Source organism: Syngnathus leptorhynchus, chromosome 15 (assembly GCF_054491065.1).
Source record: "Syngnathus leptorhynchus isolate UIUO chromosome 15, UIUO_Slep, whole genome shotgun sequence".
Taxonomy (NCBI): domain Eukaryota; kingdom Metazoa; phylum Chordata; class Actinopteri; order Syngnathiformes; family Syngnathidae; genus Syngnathus; species Syngnathus leptorhynchus.
In genome coordinates, this window is record NC_141209.1 from 5077707 (window position 1) to 5099285 (window position 21579).

At 41.4% G+C, this 21579-nt stretch overlaps 1 protein-coding gene across 2 annotated transcripts; it reads left to right on the plus strand.

Moving 5' to 3' along the window:
- The first annotated feature begins 1640 nt into the window (after nt 1-1640).
- mboat2a (membrane bound O-acyltransferase domain containing 2a) lies at nt 1641-21349 on the plus strand. 2 transcript variants are annotated; one of them, XM_085932232.1, is made up of 13 exons: nt 1641-1693; nt 1829-2057; nt 10150-10227; nt 12955-13050; nt 13415-13470; nt 14371-14425; nt 14778-14964; nt 15309-15501; nt 15825-15928; nt 16011-16075; nt 16132-16264; nt 17000-17151; nt 17469-21349. In XM_085932232.1, exons 1-13 carry the CDS (start codon nt 1684-1686, stop codon nt 17620-17622), a joined length of 1512 nt encoding a protein of 503 aa, XP_085788358.1. In that variant the 5' UTR covers nt 1641-1683; the 3' UTR covers nt 17623-21349. The 2 variants fall into 2 exon arrangements, with proteins under 2 accessions (XP_085788358.1, XP_085788357.1); XM_085932231.1 differs by lacking the exon at nt 1641-1693 and adding an exon at nt 8361-8506 and having other exon boundaries at nt 1959-2057.
- The last annotated feature ends 230 nt before the right edge of the window (nt 21350-21579 follow it).

Below are 21579 nucleotides of genomic sequence, written 5' to 3' on the forward strand. Positions count from 1 at the left end.
TCATTAGTTTTAAAATGTGTTGCAGAGCAACTCTGTGTATACTAAAGTAAACGTTCTGATGTAGGAGAAAGCATTTTAAGTTGACACCATGAGAGCCTTTGCTGAGTGTCTAGGAAAATTGCAGCTAATATTCATGGTGTTTATTCTGACTATTATTATTAACTCACTGGAAACAGGATGTAATCTATACATGTGTACATAGGTGTGTTATTTAAATGTAAAGAGACTGTGGGTAACACAGCTGGACTTTAGTGTGAGTGTAAAAATAACATCTGTTGTCATGATTGACTCTGTATGTAAATGGGAAATTAAACTGGAATAAAAGAATCAAAAGCGTGCCATGTTGTTGCTTCTGGGAAACCTAATTAAAGTGGCTCAATATGTGTAAATGCTCATTGATTGGAAGGCTTTTAAAGCAAGGTGCCTGTTTTGTTCCATTAATGATGAGTCCACTCTAGGCTTGACTCCAGTGAGTGCAAGTATATCAAGTGTCCTGCACTTTATTATCTCCTGGCAGCTTCCTTCCATCCTCTTTTCCACTTTACAGGTGAGAGGCAATACAGAACTAAGGAGCTATGTGACTGACACACTGCTTTATTTAATGCCTGTTAATCATGTTTGTTCCTGGAAAAAAAAGTAAGACTAAGTTTGTGGATAGCTATGGTCAATTAAAAAGCTCCAAAGTGCTTTTATCACGCATTCTATGCTGTGTATTAGAATTATCTGAAATATTACATGTAATGAATGAGCAACACTAAGTAAATAGTAAGATTATATTTATTTTTTGTATGTTAATTAGAATTAACCTCTCTGGTTGTTTAAACCTTTATTTAATTTATTCAAGTTTAAAATTTCTTTCGATTGTATTTAATTCTATTTCATTAGTCAACTAGATCTGTGGGTTCCACTTTAACGTTATAACGCCCATTCTTATGCGCATGCTGCCCTCTTGCGGCAACAATGGAGCATTACAACATACCTCAAATTATGTAAACTTATCTTATTTCGTTCTTTATTTCAATTTACCGTTAGGTGGTGTCGTCAGACAACTCACAACACGACGATAATAATAATAATAATAATAATAATAATAATAATAATAATAATAATAATAAATATAATTATAATTATACTACTACTACTACTAATAATAATAATAATCAAATAATCTAATTAAAACTATTTGATTTAAATACGTGTGCTCAAGTCACTTACGTTCTTTATTTTAATCTAATTATTATGAGAAAGTATTTTCTATAGTCACTGAAAGGTGCCGCACAACTGGTCCAGATGTAAGGGACCCAGCCCATTTTTACGTCACACTTCCCGAAGAACGCGAGAAATGTGGGCGGTTCTACAACATTTTTGAGAGGATCCCAATTTGCCCCGAAGCCTGTCACTCAACGCACTTGCTTCTTTTCTTTGTCGTGATTGGCTGTTGAGATTTCACTTTCGCCAAACCACTGGAAGCTTTCCCACCTCCTCTCTCCCAGTTTTCCTGATGCCAAAGATACGCACTAGCAAGAGACTTCACCCCCAATTATACCACGGTCGTATTTATTATCTAATAGGCTGTCATTATGCGATAAATGCGGTGTTAAAAGTGTTTGAGAGTTGTTTAACTCCCCACGAATTCCGGTTGTATCACGTTTGGCTATTTACACAACCAAGTGAATAAAATAAATGCTACGAGGTAAAATGACTAAGCAAACCCGTTGAAACGACTTTTTGTCATTGGCGAGACGAAAAACACGGTGATTGTGGTGTTCCTCCCGTTTTACTCTTTTCTTCTTTGTCTGGATGTGCGCCCTGGATGACAACCGCCCAGCCAGACGCAGCGGCAGCAGCAGCACCGGCGGCGGCAGCGGCTGTGGCGGTTTATTTATCATCGCGGCAGCCGAGGGAGGCGAAACACACCCGAGGGGGAGTTGGGAACGAAAGAGAGAAAGGATTTATACGTCCATCATCCAAGCATGGCTACCCAAAGCACGGCATCGTGCACTGGATCCACTCTGCTGCAACCCATCAGCGACATTATCAACCTCCCTCTCGACCAGGTACGACTCACAAGTAGTTCGGGCTTTGGGTGGAAAAAATGCAGCCCAGACTGCACATGACGCCGAGGCTCGCTAGCTATGTGTGCACACAAGGCTAGCAGAATGATGCGCATCGCTAACCACTGCCAAATGTGTGCAAAAACCAGATTAAAAACGTCGGATTTATGCGAGGAGCACCGGTCAACATTTTGAAGCTTGAATATCCCCATCATTGACGACGTTAGCTCGCTTGCAACTACATGAATATCTATTGTCTCTTCTTCCACATAGCCCTTTTTGAGTAGTCCGTCCGTCATCACGCTCTATTGATGCGTTCAGTTTATATTGTGGATTAACTAGTTCCATCTCATTTACATATTCACTTGAGGCCACCGGTGAACGTGTCCAGTTGCAATTGCTGAAAAGATGACACTGGAACAAATGTGGTGTTCAGATTTAAACCAGATGTTACATTTTCATGAATATATTTCTTAATTCTAAATAGTTTTTATTTGTCAGCATGTCTCGTTTTGACGTGCCGTGATTTTATGCAGTGTGGTCCTACAGCGGCGCCTTGAGGTACGAGTGACCCGAGTTAAGATTTTTTTTTTTTTTGCTGTCTATTAGCTGATTGTTTGCTTTGATTTGAGATATGATATAAACTTGCAAACTTGAGATACGAGTACTATATGCATTGGTAGACCTAGAGGTATTCATCTGAAGGTTACTGTCAACCAAAATATAAAACCAAGTCTTATTTAATATTTGCATACAATGGAAAACATCATAGGTATGCGGGCTACCGGTTAGCATCTGCATGGTGGTGGTCCACCCATTGTTGTGATTGTATCTCTGTGTAAATTGTGCAATTCCCATTCGGGAATAGCTTCGGAGCTATAACGGGAGTGAGAAATGTGCACCTCTTCCTCACCCTAGCTCCTCTGCCACCTCTCTCGATGCCATTCCTCTCACTTTAAATAAAGCCTCAAGTGCAGGCTCATGAATGATATGCTCAACGTGACGGAACCTCATTCCGAGAGACTCGTAATGTTGTCAGACATTGGCCTGTCTTCATCCCACCCATCATAAACCTTGACTGACTCACCGGTCTTGCGCTTGAAGATATTGACCTGACAAGTGTTGATTCCAGAAGAATCCTTGACATTTTACCGCTTACGCATCCGTTTCTTCCACTGTGGATTTCCGCCTCTTATGTCCACAAAAGCACACTGGGCTTTCACTTTGGAGTATTTTTAAGCCAGCGACTCGTTCTTTTTCGAGTCCGAGCTTGTGTTGTGGCTTTTAACCGAAAAATCCCCAAAGCTTGTCAGTTTCGCATCTTGCAACCCCCTGTAACATCAATCTTTCGAACGGAGCCTAATCGTGTAGGTGTCAACACTGTTTCTCTGTGCCCCGCTAAGCAACTGTGCAAGTCAGTCATCGGTTTCCGTGACATATTGCACTTTGTCACAATAGTCGTCTTTTGTCGCATTACAACAAGCCGTGTTTTGTCTCCATTGTTGCCTTTTCCACCAGGCGGCCACTCTGCCCACATAGTTTGGAGAGAACCCTTTTCTTTCCTGTTCTTTTCCATCCTATCTCTGATATTGTTGGTAAAGAGAGTTGAATCGGTGAAAAGCAGTCAATGCAATCCTATTTGTATGAGGAATATTTTTAACATTGGTCATCCATGCTCCCCTCCAATTGAAGAATGATGGTGGTCCACATATGCAGGCCAGGGTAATTGAGCAAACTTGCATCCTTGAAGTGGTTTTCTCGAATGACCTTTGATGCAGTTTACGGCAGACTAAACTCTTCAGTGACAACAGCGGGGTTGAGTTTCAAATGATCCTATTTCTCGTCTGGACCAGCCACGGACTGTGAGATCTTGGATGGCCTATCATTGGATCAGCTCGGTCTAATGGGGAGAGTGGATCTTGTTGGCACTGATATGAATGTTTTCCCCTGTTTTCTGACAGGAGAGACATCTTTGGCTAATGGCTTGACGGGAACTTGGAGAGTTTAATCTTGTTCGTGAGCTACATTTCCTCCATGACATATTTCAGGCTGAGCGGGGGGTTCAGTGTCTTCTTAAACGAGTCACTGTATGAAATTTAACCCAGGCCACTGAGATAGGTGGATTTTGTTGTTCGGAATTGACTCACCAATTTAATTTACATAACGGATTCACATCTTGTCCCCCCCCCCCCCCCCCCCCCACACACACACACACACACATGGGAAAACATGGCTTTAAGCACTCTGTTCTTGCTCTTGTCCCAAAAGTACCTGATTTGGGAGCGCTGATTTTGTTTTAAAGCCCCAGAGTCCAGTCAAAGTTTCGCTCAGCTCTCCTTTGAATTTAATTGGCTGTCCTCTGGGGAGTCTTATAATGTCAATTGATTTCTTCCCCCTCAGGTCTTCCTAATGGGATGCTGCGGGGCTGACTGCTGATATTATTATTATTATCATTTATTATTATTATTATGTTGCACAATCAACACTGAATAAATGAGTGGTATGCACAGCAATTGCTTGTCCCATAAACTCTTTTTTTTTTTTGGGAATCTTCATACGGCATTTGAGGAATGTGCGGAGTAGGCATCTGCTGGTTTGCAGAATGTACACTCTTGGCAGAAGAATACAAAAACCCCTTTTGTCTGCCTTTTGTTGTTTTAGAAGTGAAGAACAGTCGAAGCTTTGAATTAACCTTTAAGCTCTTAAAAATTTGGCTGATGTCCAAATTTAGGACATCTGTCATATTGCATGACACCAGCTGTCGGTGTATCTCGCTCGACCAGCATCGTAGGATAACTTTGTGTGTTTGGACATAAAGAACATTGTTGTTTCCATTGCAAACTACGTTATAGAAACGACCCCCTTAGCTGAGTTTACGCGCTGCGCCGGCCTTGATCCCCTCCCCGGCAGGGTTGAGGCATTGCTGGAAACCTGCCCGAGTCATTGAGGGCAACAGCTGAAGCATAAGAAACATAGCCAGCACACACCAGGGCTGGAACCTCTTGTGCTCCCTGATGGAGGAGTGAGGTGCAATAAGACTGTTTTGCCCCAAGATACCCTTGGCCCTCCCAAGAAAAACATCTTAGTACTTCTCACCTGACCATAAAAAGCCTCGCCGAGGGAGGAGAGTGGGAAGAAGAAGTTAAAAATGACAAGTGAGCATGGGAGACTTTGGGCAAAGTGTGGACACAGATGCCTGGAGGAGCCTTGTGTTTCTCTCACACATGCTCTCCGTATATATTTATATACACACACTGTATTTGAATCAGCAAGGAGCTTCAGGAAGCTGGTCTTATCTCGCTCATACTTGCACCAGCTCTGACTTCCTCCTCCCACTCCCTCTGCCAGCGTATGAGGCTAAATGTTGCACAGCGCTGCACCGCCTCTGCCAGGAGGAACTGCCTGAGAGCTTATTGGCCTTAAATGCTAATCGCTAACTGGCGCCTGCCACCTATCAAAACATCGGGTATGCCGTCTGGCTTTTTTTGCAACTTGTATCTTTTTGATAACCATAAAAATGACAGATTGTCCTGTTGCTGTGTTCGTTCCAGTGCTATCAGTGGATCGTGACACATTGTAAAAAAAATAAATAAAAATAAAAATGTAAATAGGCAGTCGACCGAGGTTGAAAGCCTGGTTAATTAATACCGTGGGGTCTCTTATAAGGCGGTTAAAAACAGGGACAGCAGTGACAAGGAGGAATGAAGGGACTGCAAGAGATTCGTTTCTCATACATTGCCTTATTGAAGAGAAATGTTCTTCACAGCAACAAGAAATATTTATTATTTATATATTTTTTAAAATATAAATAATATATATTTATTATTAATATTTATTATTTATTTATTATATATATTATTATTATTTCTTTCTTTAGCCTTAAGTCTGTTTGCGACATTGCAGAAGACAAAAACAATCAAAGTTGAAAGGGTAAGGCGTTTAAAATTGTCACTCCATTCAAATAGTCTGCAATCACTTGCAAAAGCATTTACTAAATTTGACCCAACCTCGAGTCTTTATTGTGCTTGCTTTGAGTTTTGCTTTTCAGGTTAGGTGAGTTTTGACCAGCCGTTGAATGGATGCCCTCTCTTGCCCAACAAATGCCATTCACCGTTTTTTTTGTTTTTTGTTTTGTTAAATCGAGATTTCTCTCAATCTGTGTTCCCGTTTCTGAACGCCTTACAAACCTCCCCGCGGCGCCATTGTCGAAGCGTTCCATCTGAAACAGTGCGAGCATCCAACCCCCCCAGGGTATGTTTTCAGCAGATCAATAATGAAAAAAAAAAAAAAGGATCCATGTATTATGAATGAAGAAACGTTGTACCCTCGCGCAGAATGTTTCTTCACTAACGTACAAGACAAGCGTGCTGATGGACGCACTCGAATGCCTTCCGTGTTGCATTTGAAGAAAAAACCTCCACGCAATGTTTGTTACTGCGTTTGACGTGAAATGTTGTGATTGGTCTCGAGTTGCTTTGGTCGTAGAGCCACCTGCAGCTGATGGGAAGGGAGGGGGGGGGCACAAAAGTAGAAAGAACATGAAGTAGGATTATGCCATGGTTTAGTGTAAACTTGTAAAACGTTGTCTACAATTAAACATTAACAGGTTTCACTGACAGAATAACCGATTTACAGAAAAAAACAACAGTTGCAGGTTGAAATAACAAAAAAAGCTGACTCAGGCTTAATGATTCTTGTAGTTGATGTGCTGACCTATGTCTAGGGTTAGGGTTAGGGTTAGGGCTTAGGGTTAGGGGATGATCAGATTATTTCTAGATACATTATTATTTATTATTCATGATTAATTTAGGTTTTGTTTTTAATTTTAATTTTTTTAAATTATATTTACATTTATATTTATATATGTATATATTTATATAGATACATTAAAAAAAAAATCCACACATTCTGAACTTTGACTCAAGTTCTACTGCACTCAACTTGACTTCTACTTTGAACAATACAGTTCTTCCTTCGCACCCCTCCCAATACACCACACCAGATTCCTTTCTTGCCGTGCACTATGTTGCTACTCAGGGAGGGGCTCTGACTTCACACTCACAAGTTCAAGTTCCTCAACATTTAGCTCTTTTGTCTTCTAAGGCACTTTTTAAGCAAACCCCCACTTGTGTAAACTGTTCCTGTTTGATTTATTGTAACAACTTTTTAGTACCGTGGAAAAATCGACACATTGCCAAGCTATTTGTTTCGTCTTCATGCTAACGTTAAACTATTTGACTCCCACCGTTCCTTTTTGCCCGGTGTGGCGAGGGCTTGTGATCCAACGATGAATATTCCGGCCAACCAGTCGCCGGCTTTCTGTCGGACCAGCCAGCTGTGAGATCCTCTGGAAAAAGATCAGCGTGTAGTCATCAAAGCGTGAAATGAGTTTCAAAGCCGTGTGTTTGCGAAACACACCCAACTGTGGAGCTCGCAGCAAGAGGAGGAGGATGCTCAAAGGGTCACTTGATGGGATTTGTTTATTACCGAGGCCTGGTTTTATTTTTAGCCCCGAGAGGTGAAGCGGGGTCTATTTTGGGCTGAATGATGGAAGGTAGCTGCCAGTCAATATGCACTAACCTCTTATTGACATCCGGCTGCCGAAGAATTGTATTCACTAGCAAATAGAATGGAAATACGGAACCTACTGGTTTTATTGTCAGACTTTGCTTTATGCAAATACAATAACAAAAAAAAAAAAAACCTTTTAGTTTCAATCCTCTTGCTTCTTCAAATACCTCCTAGTGTCGTACAACAGTGGACAATTGCCACCTGCTAAACCGATGAGCACACAATCGACACGGTTGTGAGGAACAACCCATAATCGATAAATGAATCAATCCCGCTTTGGTCTACTGCAGGGCTCGTCAATTAAACAATAATGAAACTGTTTTCCAGCTGAAAACCTGGAGATCATATGACAAAGCGTGATAACAAATATTTGATCAGCACCAACAGACAAATTGTTCGAATCCAACATTAATTATACAGTACACAATAAAATAAGCATATGCCTTTTTATTGTTTTTATGTAGTCCAGGATCTTGAGGCCAAAAGTCTGTCCACCCTGGCTTGTCAGGTCACGATCGCCCCCTGCTTTCACTTTCCCCATGCACTTTGAGCACCTGATGTATGCATTTGAGGCTATATCTGTCTCAGCGACTTGCTCATAAATCATGCAAGAAGCATAGATAATGGATGGCGTGTTGTGGTGTCTGGAGAAACGAAAATCCAAGTTGCCGCAAATGTACACGTGGTTATACGGCCATAGTCTAACCATTGTGCTTTTTTTTTTTCTCCGTGCAGGTGAATTTTGTGGCAGGCCAGTTGTTTGCGCTGCTCATGGCCGTGTGGTTCCGTCTCTACCTCCATCCCAGTAAAACCAGTCCCTTTGTCAGACATGTGGTGGCCACTCTGCTGGGCTTCTATTTGGCTCTCTTCTGCTTTGGCTGGTGAGTCACTCCTTTCCCCCTATGTAAATTCATGCTATTCTTTCCTTTCCTTCCTTCCTTCCTTCCTTCCTTCCTTCCTTCCTTCCTTCCTTCCTTCCTTCCTTCCTTCCTTCCTTCCTTCCTTCCGTCCGTCCGTCCGTCCGTCCGTCCGTCCGTCAAACAAACATTGGAATGTAGACTGAGCGTTCACTGATAGTGTTTTCAGGTGAGCTTTATGGTCGTCAATGACTTGAGTTCATTGTTGATTAAAGCAACAATGGGTGCATGTTCTCGTAAATAGATGACAGCACTTCCTTCCTCACTCTTGGCCAAAGCAAATAAATCGATGGCGTTGAAGCAGATACCCAATTAGAACGCTGTCTGTCACACCGGAATAGGCAACGAACAACATTTGGCACAAGGCGTGTGTGCGTTTTGCACGCTTGCTTATAAAACAGTATTAGTATTAAGTTTTGACTTCAAATATATGATGATCAATACAAGTGGAATAATAATTCCCGTAATTTCACAACTCACAATTGTCACAATCGTGTAGATAAATCTCAACAACAAAAGAGGAACTGGTCTGTGAGTAAAACTGATCATGTGTCGCTGATAGGAAGTTGAATTAAAAAAAAAAAAAAGGCGACTTAAAAAAAAAAAAAAAAAAAAGTCCTGTCAATTTGACAGCGGGTTTGTCTGAAATGGATCAATACAAAAGACTTTTATGTTGTTGAACGCATGCCAGACGATGAATGTTATTCGCTACATTAATAGGCTATAATCCCAGAGAGATTGCTGTGCCCTGGTAGGCTTTAAAGCGCAAGCATGGGACACTTTACTTAGCATTTCAAATTTAGGCTTTCAATCACAAATGGACTTTCAAATCATGCTTATTGTGCAACCAATGCAACTTTCTTATGTATAATTCATACCTTAACTGTCATAACTCTAACCATGTCTTAATGGAATGAATTGATATTATGAATATAAGTCGGCCTCCGATTGCTATCCTGTGACGGCAATGACTCATTTTGGGTTGAAAAAAGAAAAAAAAAAAACACATGGTGGATGGACGATATCCATAATTTCCTCATTTTGGGTGTCAGTCAGAGGTGACACAGCGGGAGATGACAGAAAGAAGCAAGAACGGTATTATTCATGCATTATACTTTCTTGGTGTGAAACTGCTTTAATTGCCTGTCACTTTTGAGGACTATTCATTAATTCAACAAAAATATTGGGACAGCAAATTCCACTCTTCTGCAAAGACTTTCCACACAATGGCAATGTTTTGTCCAGTCTTCAAGAAGGAACATTTGTGAGGTCAACAGTCACTGATGTTGGACCAGAGAAGGGTCCGGTCCACAATCTGTTCGTCCTCGAGGTGTTTACTCCGTTGCCATATCAACAAGGCAGGCTATTAGTTGTCGTGTAGCGATTTTATAAGGCGTGAAGTGAAAATACAATCGGGGCATGGAAATCTTGAAATGCATTATCTGAGATCATCTGGACAAGCATTATTATTGGACTATGAAATCATGTCAAATGTATTAGGACACTGTTATAAATAAATAAATAAATAAATAAATAAAAAATTCCCCCAATTTTGATCAAGAAAATACACATGTGCGTCTATATTTACACGGTGTCCCTCCCTACAGGTATTCCCTCCATTTCCTGGTGCAGAGCGGTTTGTCCTACAGCGTCATCGTCTTCGCCGGCCTGGAGCACATGCACAAGTAAGCGCTCGTCCCGTTTAGCCTTCAGAAAGAGCCGCCCGGCGCACAGCGGCGGCGCGGGACAACCGATATCAGCGCCAGCGTAGTAGAATCGACCGTCTGCGTTTGTTTGTCTGGCTCTGTTTTGAGCCAGGGTTACGATGACAATGATTCTGCCCTAAGGCCTACGTCTCATCAGGAAACACACACACACACACATGCGAGCAAACACACACTTGGATGCCAGGATTCAAGGTTATGAGTGCAGGTGTAAACAGACAATGTTTCCCCGCTGGCTAAGCACTGAAAATAGATGCTAACAAAACATTTTTTTTTTTTCCACCAAAAGCAGCTGCTATGATTAAAGGCCTTAGCGTGACCATGACCTAAAACAAAGAACAGACTCATGCTAACGGAAGAAAGGGAAATGATGCCGTCTCCGGATTGTGTACTCTTATCGAAGCGAGTCAAGTTATTATTGCGATTGTTTACCGATGGGTGTTCCTAATCTCGTTAAGAGAGTCGTTTTGTTATCATTTTGTCCCGCAGCTTCAAGCTAGTCACCTTGGCTGCACTGTCGGTAGTCAAAAGTTCCGCTCGAGGGCACAAATTCTGTGGCAGGATGACATGCTCCTTTTTGCCAGCAAGGGCGTTGAACCCTCAGGCGTGGGCTGTCTTTGCATTACAAATGAGTTTTCTTTTTTTCGTGGTGACAGGCTGAGATTGACTCCGCTGTGTGCGACCCTCGCACATGTTTGTCTAAGGATTATATTGTTAAATTCTTCCTTCTTGTAAAATGGAATGCAAGAAACGGAAGCTTTTTACAGAACTCAAAATCTGTCTCAAATGACAAGTTTCGCTCCCTCGCTATCTGATTCCTGTTGTCTTTTTGTTTGTTTTATTCGTAAGACGTCCTCCACACCCTGAAGACCGGGTTCGATACCACTGCCAAAAAAAAAGATGAAGTGACTCTCGAGCTGTTGCTTCTGTTAACCCTTATGTGACTTCTGCATTAATTTTTAGAACATCCCACATGAGTCACAGTGACTTTGGTCAGGGCAATTATGTCTATTTCAGTTCTGCCATCCTCGGACTGAGTGCAGTATGACAACTTTACGGAACTGCCAAAAGCCTTTTTTTTTTTTTTTTTTTTTCCCTTCACTGTGGGAACAAATTTGAAAACGGCCCAGCCTGACTCGTGACTCAAAACAAATGCTTTGTTCAAAATGCTAAGCATCGTATTTCACGGCATTCCCACTCTCCCGGCTTCCACTGTGCACTCCCCTTTCTCCCTTTTGACAGTTCACCTGTTGTACATGTCAGGCAGAATGTTCGAGAATGCTTTCAGTGTTCCAAGTGTGACACACAGCGCTACTTGCTGGTCACTGAGTGCAAGTACAACTAATGCTAACCTTTCTTGCCTCGTCTACTGGCGCAAAAAGAAGAATTTATACTACCTTCCAATTGACTGGCGGTCACAAACAGAAAGATCTTTGGCATTTCATCGAGGGGTTGGATTAATGCTTTCATTTCATTGGCCTTGGGCCTGATTTGCAGATAACCTTTCGAACAGTCCTGCTTTGTGTTGCAAGCTGTTTGATGGCATGTCACGTGACTTTGGTGCGGAAGCTGCGAAGCCTGTTGTGTGAATTTACTGAATCACAGCTTCTAACCGAGCAGATGGAAATTTTCCTCTGCATGTATTTGAATGGGCTCGGTCGTATTGGGCTCGTGGAGGTGGCTTTGCTTACTATCAAATAAACAAATCAGATGTGGATAATGGTAGGATCCCTGTTGGGCCTTCTGCAAACATAGCAGCTGCACACACAATCATAAAAAGCACAGTTGTACATCAGTAAGGGCAAATGGGATCATGAAAATGGATTAAAACTCCTCTAGTACGCAAATACATGGTGAGCTGCTTATATTCTATAGTCCATTAAACATATATGTCATAGATCCGACGTAATCTCCATGGTAGCTACGGAAATGCTGTCTTTACAAATATAATGTCGCTGCAGTTTTGATTAACGCTGTCAGACTGCGACCATTTTTTCTTTACTCAAGAAAGCATGAAAAATCTTCCCCCCCCCGTACCCCAACAATTTTTCATCCTTATCTGGGTGCAAGCTTCCCCAATCAAAAGGACGTGCTGTGTCTTTTCGCCCGTCGTGCTTCGGCTCCGGCCGACGCGTTGTGCGCTCCTTGTGAGAGCAGCACAATCCTTTTATTGTTTGTAGCAAGGCGATGCTAGGTTGCTAACACTTGGACTGTACTCAGTCCACCCACAGACTCTTGTTCTGCCTTAGCTTTATCTTTTGAAAGCACTTGCTTGTCTTTGAACAGTGGCACATTGTTGGACGCTCCTCCGCCCTTTTTGTCCAGTTCTTGAGCATTTCCATAGTGATGCCATTGTCTTTTTCTTCTTCACCACTGACAAATCGCGATTGATTGTTTCTATTGGATTTGTTTACTCGGATGTCCCAATACTTTTGTCTGCACGGAGAATGGACTATAGTTGAATGTCCTGACTCCTCCCATTCATCAATATAGATGACATTTTAAAATTAGAACGTCATGTTCAACATGACACGACAGTAAAGAAAGCGTATTGCTTTATTCTCATGAATAATTAATAAGTACAAGAGCTAGCTTGAAGGGCGGGGGGTTCTTTTCATTCATGCGCCAGACATCAGACCGGAATGTAAGAATTTTTCTTTCTCTCTCTCTCTCCCTCTCTCTGCACAGGTACTGCTTCATTGTGACGCTCGGCTATTTGATTGTGTGTCAGATCACACGCGTCTACGTGTTTGATTACGGCATGTACTCTGCAGATTTTACCGGGTAAGCGCCAGACATCAGTACATATATCATGCTGTGATGATGCTCGACATGCGGGGGGGGGGGTTCTTCCACCGTGAGCCAATAAGATTCGTCAATAAGGGAGTCACGCTTTTGATCCCTCCGCACTTTTGTGACAATTTAAGCAGACTGCCTGCACACTCCACAAGGTTGTTGCTTGGCAACCGGATCCAAACCAATACCGCCTGTTGGAGAGCACAGATTTCACACTTTATCTTCTCTCCTTGTCCCTCTTATTTTTTCCCCAAAGATATGGATGGCATTTAATTACTTAAGTGAACAGCCTATAGTCGTTTTGAGATCCAGACAGGAGCTTGAACGGCTTGTGTGTTCTCGTCTTCAACAGGCCCATGATGGTGATAACGCAAAAGATTACAAGCCTGGCCTTCGAAATACATGACGGTAAGCGAAATACGACTATTTTTTTTCCCCCACACGTGACAATGAGTAGTTTCTAAAACAGAGCACACGGTCACATTTCCTAGCCAAGTACTAGTGGGGCCAGCCCAAAGAGTAGAAATACTGTTACGTAACAAAAGCAATGACCCACTACGCCCTCTCGTTCGGTTAAACGGTTAAATGGCTGACTTAAAACACAAGTTTCGTTTTGCAAGAAGACACACACAGTTAAATCCGGGACATCCATTACATTAGGGCCAAGAAAGGTCACATCCCGTGATGTCATCCGGCCAGCAGGCGGCCAGCATATGACACTGTCAGATTTTTGGGGATCAAGTATCACTAAGTGTCACGTGACTGACTTTCATATAACAGTGAAGGAAAAGATCATTTTATACGCAAAGCTAATTAGTCGGAATTAAAAAAACACCAAGTCACCCTGTTGCTGGGCTTCTCATTGACAGCGGTAAGCTGCGAAGACAAATATTGACTCAGCCAGTCCCCAAGACTCATAGCTTAAAATATTTGTCACCTAGGTGCCGTTTAGGAAAGTGGAGCCTTCACTTGTTTTGGTGTTGTTTGTTTAACCTTCGCTGAAGAAGGCCAGTTCCAAAGTGACATTTGGAAGAGAGGATGGGGGGGGGGGGGGTGCTTTTTCTCTTTTTTTTTCAAGTTACCTTTTAACAGCCACGTTGTAAATCACACAGACACCAGGAATAGCCTACAATTCATCACGTTGAAGAAAAAGAAAAAAAAAAAGAAGACAATACTGGAAAAAGAGAACTCGAGTGCTGACTGTTGGATCTTTTTAGGGCATTGCAGCCCCCCCCAATGCCCCTCAAGCAGGAAGGGTCAATCCAGATTTATTTATTTTTGTTCATAAATGTGTTGTCTTGTTTGTAGGTCTGACCAAACGGGACGCACAGCTGACTCCAGGTCAGAAATACCTTGCTATCAGGTATGTGACACAGGTATGTTTTTACTGCTCTAGATGACGAACGGGTCCTCGCAATTTGCGCTGAGTAGGGATATAGTCCATTTTAATGGGCAATAATAATAATTAGGCCCACGTGTCTTATGGATACGTTTCTCTTTCCCCAAAACGTTTCGCTGTGGGAGTGAGCACGGCTGTGGGGGTTCAGCAAGAATGTAAGAAGTAGGTCAGGGAATTAATACATGACATGACTTAAATAGAGCAGAGATTAGAAGAGTCAACAGAGTGTGACATCTTGACATGTAAGGAAGGTTGAAGAGAAGGGCACACGTTTTTTTTTTTAAGAGACTTTCTTTCCCGCCTCGCTCCCCCGAAGGCGAATGCCCAGCCTGCTGGAGTACCTCAGCTACAATTGCAACTTTATGGGCATCCTGGCGGGACCCACGTGCGCCTACAACGACTACATGGCTTTCATCGAGGGCACGTGCTACCAACCGCGTCATCAGGAGAACGCCAACGGCAAGGAGAATGGCAAGCACAAGCAGAGCGAACCTTCGCCCAAGGTAAGAGTCGTAACTTCTCGATAGAGTCAGAACGACATTAAAATTTCACATTAGTTTTACTGTGTAGGTCTGCCTGAAGATTTTTTTTTTTTTACACACTTGTGAAATGTGTTTGTCAAACTACACAAAGGATAAATATTACAAGACAATCATCACATTCTGGTTCAAATGTTACACGATGACAGGGAACGCAGTGTTTCCAGCTATTTTTAGCAACTTATCCCGACCTCTATTGACTTTTTAAAAGCCATGAGCAATAAATCTTGTGGCTTTTTGTGGTGTGCTTTGAGACGGTGTCAATTTTTCATTGTTATGATTTTCTATTTTCTTTCTCGGTCACTTAGGATGATGTCATCTCCAAATTGTGCACTTGCGCCATCTCTCTGGCCATCTACTTGTCACTTTGTAAGCTGATCCCAGTGGAGCGCTGCATAGATGAAGATTTCATTTACAACACACCCTTCTACGTACAAGTGGTCTACCTTTACCTGGCCATGCTGGCGCTTAGACCAAAGTACTACTTTGTTTGGACACTCGGTGAGTTTGATTAGAGACAAATTTGGATTTTACAATAAGTAATAAAACCCCTATATTAAATATCATAAAGATAAAAAAAAACACATGACATTGGATATCAGGCCATTAGATAAGCCGCTAATGTTTAATATTCATATTACTTCGATGTTATTGTTATGTTAATATCCGATTTAAGCATTAGGTCAAACCCGGACCTGCATTTAAAATGCAACCCTCACAATTTTGATATTAGAGCTCCCCCTGGTGTTGTAATGGAAAAGTGTACCCTCTTTTGTGTCAAGTGAATTCTAAGCAAGGTGCTCATTTGTATGTTTCCTTTGCAGCCGATGCCATCAACAATGCAGCAGGATTCGGCTTCAACGGCTACAACAAAGACGGCTCCCCGCGGTGGGACCTGATTTCCAACCTTAGAATTCTGGACATTGAGGTTCAATTCTTTTCCCTTCATGATTTCCTCTCGATGCCCTAATTGAATCGTCTAAGCGCTTGTGTTTTTGGGGGACTTTCAGTTTGCCACCAGTTTCAAGCTTTTCCTTGACAACTGGAACATCCAAACATCTCTTTGGCTCAAAAGGTAAAAAGCACACATGGGAGGAATGTTTTGTTGTATTTTCATGGACTTTTCCTCAGGGTGTGTTACGAGCGCTGTCCCATCAACCCCACGGCCGCCACCTTCCTGCTGTCAGCAATGTGGCACGGCGTCTACCCGGGTTACTACTTGACATTCCTTACTGGCATCGGCATGACCATGGCAGCACGTGCAGTAAGTACACGCAACGCTTCTTCCCATGCGAATAAATTGGACCTTTTTGTTCTCGCGTGAATCAAAAACGACTCAAGTGATTTCCATTTGCGGGTTTGTCAAGCCAAAGTGTTGCACATTAATCATAAGGCTTGTTTTCCCGGAATTGTTCCTGAAATATCCATATATTTACTTTTTCCATCTTCCTGACTTGAGTTCACCGCAGTTACTTAGCAGACCAACAACACACCACAAAATCCTTCGTATGCAATCATCATATATTAGCCCAATTAAAGTGAGTGCCTCGGTCAGTAAAAAATAAGAATATTGATGGCGGCCATCCAAAATCTGGGTCAGTGTGAAGTTACACTGAAGCCTCCTTTATTGTGGAGGATATGTTTCAATATATAAAAAAAAAAGGTCACTGTCACTTCCTGTTCGTTGTAAAACTGTAAAATTACAAATTACTATACACTGAACCTCTTCCAGTAGACCTCAAGGCTGCCGGACATGTTCCGGCACAACGTTATGCTACACTACAGGCAAGGAATTCTAAATTTTGACTGTCTACTGTAAAAACCACCCCACCCCCACTCAAAAAAAAAAAAAGGCCGCTATAGTAGGGGTGCAAACGATGAACTGCGAAATAGTTGTGAATTATCGGATACTGAAGCGATTTAATTCCTTTTTTTTTTTTTTTTTACTTTCTTGACCAAGATCAAATGACATGATTTTTTTTTTCCTCTTTACTTTTAGGTAAGGCACAACGTCAGACCTTACTTCCAGGTCTCGGACATATCCAAGCGCATCTATGATGTCATCACGTGGGCGTGGACTCAAGTTGCCATCAGTTACACAGTGGTGCCATTCGTCTTACTGGCTGTGGGGCCTTCGCTCAAGTTCTACAGGTATAAACTTGTCCGTGTTAAATCGAGGGCTGATTACTGATTTTATGACGGCAATTAGTAGAGCTAGACTTGCATCCTGTCCTAATGGGGGAAATTACTGTAATATCTAACACAGAAATGGAAATGATGGCACATGGCGGGGATATGAACGTTTCCCACCGCAGTTAATGAGACGTCGTAATGAACCATTGTGAGAATTTACGATCGAGGAAAATGAAAGCCGCTTTAACATAACCAATAATTAGCAGCGTCATTCTAAAATGGAGATGAAATGTGATTTTGGTTCGTTTGTGTACTGACTGTGGTGTTTTTCCTAGGTCTTGGTACTTCTGCCTACACCTCCTGTGTCTACTGGTAGCGCTGGCCCTACCGGTCCGATCGCGACGTCGCGAGGCCAAAGGTCAGCAGGGAAGCACGCAGACGGACGGCGGCGCCACAAACAACTGCAGCCAGAAAGTCAAAACCACATGAGGCTCGGCACAAAAAAAAGCATTAGTAGGACAAAATGGACACCGCTGGGAGCTGGAGTCTGTTTACGGACCAGGAAGCAAACATTTGGACGTGCTTGGATGGAACCTGACCATACTTCCAGTAGCAAGGGAGGACAGAGTGGTTGCATTACATTTTACTTGTGGAAAATGGAGATAAAACTGAATTCCAAGCTGCCTTAAACCCTCTATGTACCTGGCAGGTGAAACAACAACACATTTGGATGATGGTCAGTATGTGGAGGGTTTTTGTCACTGTCTGGATACAAGCCTCTATTAGGTGGGAACGTTACGTTTATCATCAGCTGCCAACTTTCAAACAGGCCTTAGGATCCTCAAAATATTGATTTTACTCAACGCCGAGTTGACATGAATAATAAGTGTTTTGTATTTCGATGTGACGACACTATTCCCCGACGTTTTCTTTTGCAGAGATTGGAATGAATAGAAAAGTCCCAAAGAGCTTGTCTGTCTCCGGAGATGGAAATGTCTCGCCCAATGGATTTTTACACAGTATATATTTTTGTTCTGATTTTCGGCAAAACTTATCAGCATTAAGTATCTGTGCGGTTCAAAAGGGAGATGATTCACTCTGTTGCGACTTTGGGTAATTCCTTTCAAGGTGAGTTCTTTTTTTTTTTTTTTTTTTTTCTAGTTAATTTGATTTTCCTGTTTTTCACACCGCAGCCTTGCAACATGAAACGAGCCCCTTAAATGACAAATAAGTCGATACTTGCATTTCCGCAAATAGTGGCCTCTGCTTCAATATGCGCTAATTACTTGCTAGGTGGATCATTCACTTTAATAAATACCTCCCTCAAATAGGAGTCGTTTTTCATCACAATAAAAACAAATGACTGTAATTACAAGGGCTGAATGATTTTGAAAAGTAATCTAATTTCTTTTTTTTTTTTTTTCCTCCCCTCAATATTGCGATTTAATATGTGATTATTTTTTCAAGATCCTCTTTCCATGTACACATGGACTGCACTACTTCAGCACTGAACTTATCTGGACACTAAATAAATAAAATAATGTCAATTATGTATTTATGAAAAAATAAAGCGTATCGACTAACCAAAATAGGTTTTTATTTTCAACATTGCAGCCTTTGTGAATTGAATTTTTTCCCACTGCAATGTCAGTTTAAATGTAATTGTTCAGCCCAAGTAATTACTTGTAGTTGTGTTAAAGGGATCATTTCCAAGCCTTTTTTTTAACTCTGTTGCTAACCAAAACAGCAACACTGTTTCAGGTTGACAGTTTCACTGATGAAATAAAGCGCGAGCTTACTGTGCAATATCAAATGTGATCCTGTGTTATGTGTAGACGCCGTCTTTGATGATTTGTGTTCTATGTGATCACTCCACAATGCTTGGCCATGTTTTTATGTTTCAAGGACCTACACAATGTATTCGTTCTGTATCGTATTTGATTCTTCCCTACACTTTAATTGATATAAATCGTAAATACCTACAATCATCTGCAGCTGACAAACTAAACACCCGTGGCCACTATTTGAGGAAATACGGAAATGATGGTACTAAAAGACTTTACGAAGCTTGGCAGTTATAGCGACAGTGCTCGAAACACATTTTGTCACTGATGTGGACTGTTATTATACACGGACGTTAACTACTGAGCCAATTTGAACTCTGTTGCTAACCAAAACGGCAGCAGCAAAGCACTTGGACAATTTTTCATATAAAACCAAGCGTGGTGTATCACAGCAGTGAGTTCAGTGCGCAGTATTAAAGGAGATCTTAAGAGGAAGGGGGAAGTCAAGTCAAAAATGTTGTTCCATGCACCCCTACTACATCACAGGCCTCATCTTGCGAGCATCACATGACCAAACTCAGAGAACAGATGAGACTGTGATGTCATTTGCAGTCGACAGCAAGCGGCAAAATGGCCGCACCCTGAGATGGATGGTTTTATCTTCTGAACTCATATTCCATAAACAATATTAACCAAAATACCACGTTTAAAGTCGTGGGGGTGCATAGAACGTACTGTCATGAAAATATTTGACTTGACTTCACCTTTAATAGTGTTTAGCGTTCCAGTACAGTCTGACATGTTCTCATTCCACAATGTTGTGTCCGTCAATTGTTGCGATTCAGGGAGCCCCATGCAGCTTATGAGTTCCGCGTAGTACTTGCCATGTCTAAGCATTTCTACATACGAATACTTATGGTATGTCAAACCCCAGTTCCAATTGCTTTAAATAGAAATATATTGGTAATTCCATACAGCGTCGTGCCTCCTTCCCGTAATTGACACTCTTCTTATCTTCAGTTGACAACAAAAAAAAAAGTTCCTTCACCTCTATTTGCGGAGATTTTGGAAACTAATCAGACTTTTTACATGTTGTACAGTTCCAGTACTAATATTCTAATGACGCCCTGTTACATAAACTTAAATGATCTTTATTTAATTGTCAGCGTAACCATAATGATCCTCGTGATTGGGAAATAAAATGGTCCAAATAGGTGCACAGTGCATAAAAAGCACATCATGTACTGAGGCTATAAGAGTGAGTGCAATTTGCTTTCATTGTCATTGTGTTGTCAATTGACTTGATGATGTTGTACAAAGACCGGATGTCGTGTTAACTTATTTTTTATGTTAGAATAGGGGATGTTTCAAGGTGCATTTACTGTACGTTGTAAGAGACACTGGGTTCTTGTGTTGTTGTTGTTGTTTTTTTTTTTTGCTTCACATCAAGCCTTCTTGTTTGTTGTAACACACACACACATTACACCCTCGTGACTCTTTCCTAACGCCATCATTGCTAAGAAGTCACAGTTCTACATATCCTTCAAATGAGGAACTTCATGTTCACTTTGTGACCTTTCTTTTGTTGCATTTGTAAAATAACAACAAAGCAGCCAAGTTGACTTTTGGATTTCTTTTTGGGACGCTTTAACATTTTGCATATTCCTGCCATAATGTGTGTCCTGTATGAGAGTTTGTGTGTGTGTGTGTGTGTGTGTGTATGTGTGTACCTGTGTTCATGTAGTTCGTACATATGTATATTTGTAGCGCGGCCCTGTACAGGTGAAAATCACCTGGAAGATAAAGAAAGGGATGTCAGTCATTCTGCAAACAAAACATTTAGGACATGATTACACTGCATGGCCACCAAAACCAGCAGATCAATGCAAACTGCTCCATATGTCCAAAGTGCCAAAGCATTCAATGGCGCATTATTATTATTATTTTTTCCTGTTTATTTTGTGTGTATGCGTGCATGTGCGCCTGCCTATGTCTGTGGGTGTGTGCTCGCGAGCGTGCTTGTGTCACATAATGTTATTTTTGTGTCAGAAGGAAATTTATGGAAAGATTTGTATGACAGTTCATTACAATTCTGATTTATGTGGCAAAATAAAGAGAGGTTATTTTTAAACACCACTGCTGATACGCTGATGTTTGAAAATAGGTAAATGTCTTTTTTTTTTGCTCAAATTAATTTTAGTCAGATAGGAAGACTTCACTGATGTGTGAATTTAAAACGGTAAAAATTAACAAATTGTATGTGATAAGGTGGTTGTTTATTTTACTGTACTGTTTACAAAGCAAACCCATGGTAAATGGGAGTCAGCATACACTTGCCACAATTTAAAGTGCCTCTGATTAATCCCTGAAAAGTCTGGATCTAATAGACTTTTCCTGACCTTTTTTGTTGCTTTTTAGCAGAATCTAAATGTACATTAAACATTTTACACGTTCTTTAACGTTCAGCTTTGTTATTAAACAAAACAAAACTCAAACTGGGGGGGGGGGGGCGCTCTGTATATTTTGATTTTACAAGTTGGCTTTTTTTTTTTTTTTAAAGATTGGTACTATGTAATATTATTCATTCATATATACAGTCATTTTTTTTGTTTTGTTGTTTCCACAGAATGATTTCATTTAATTTTTCTTTCAAAAAAAATCA

Coding starts and splice junctions, on each gene's coding strand:
- mboat2a (XM_085932232.1), top strand. Junction 14,965..15,308: donor AGAGCGAACCTTCGCCCAAG/GTAAGAGTCGTA, acceptor TCGGTCACTTAG/GATGATGTCATCTCCAAATT. Junction 15,502..15,824: donor CTACTTTGTTTGGACACTCG/GTGAGTTTGATT, acceptor TTTCCTTTGCAG/CCGATGCCATCAACAATGCA.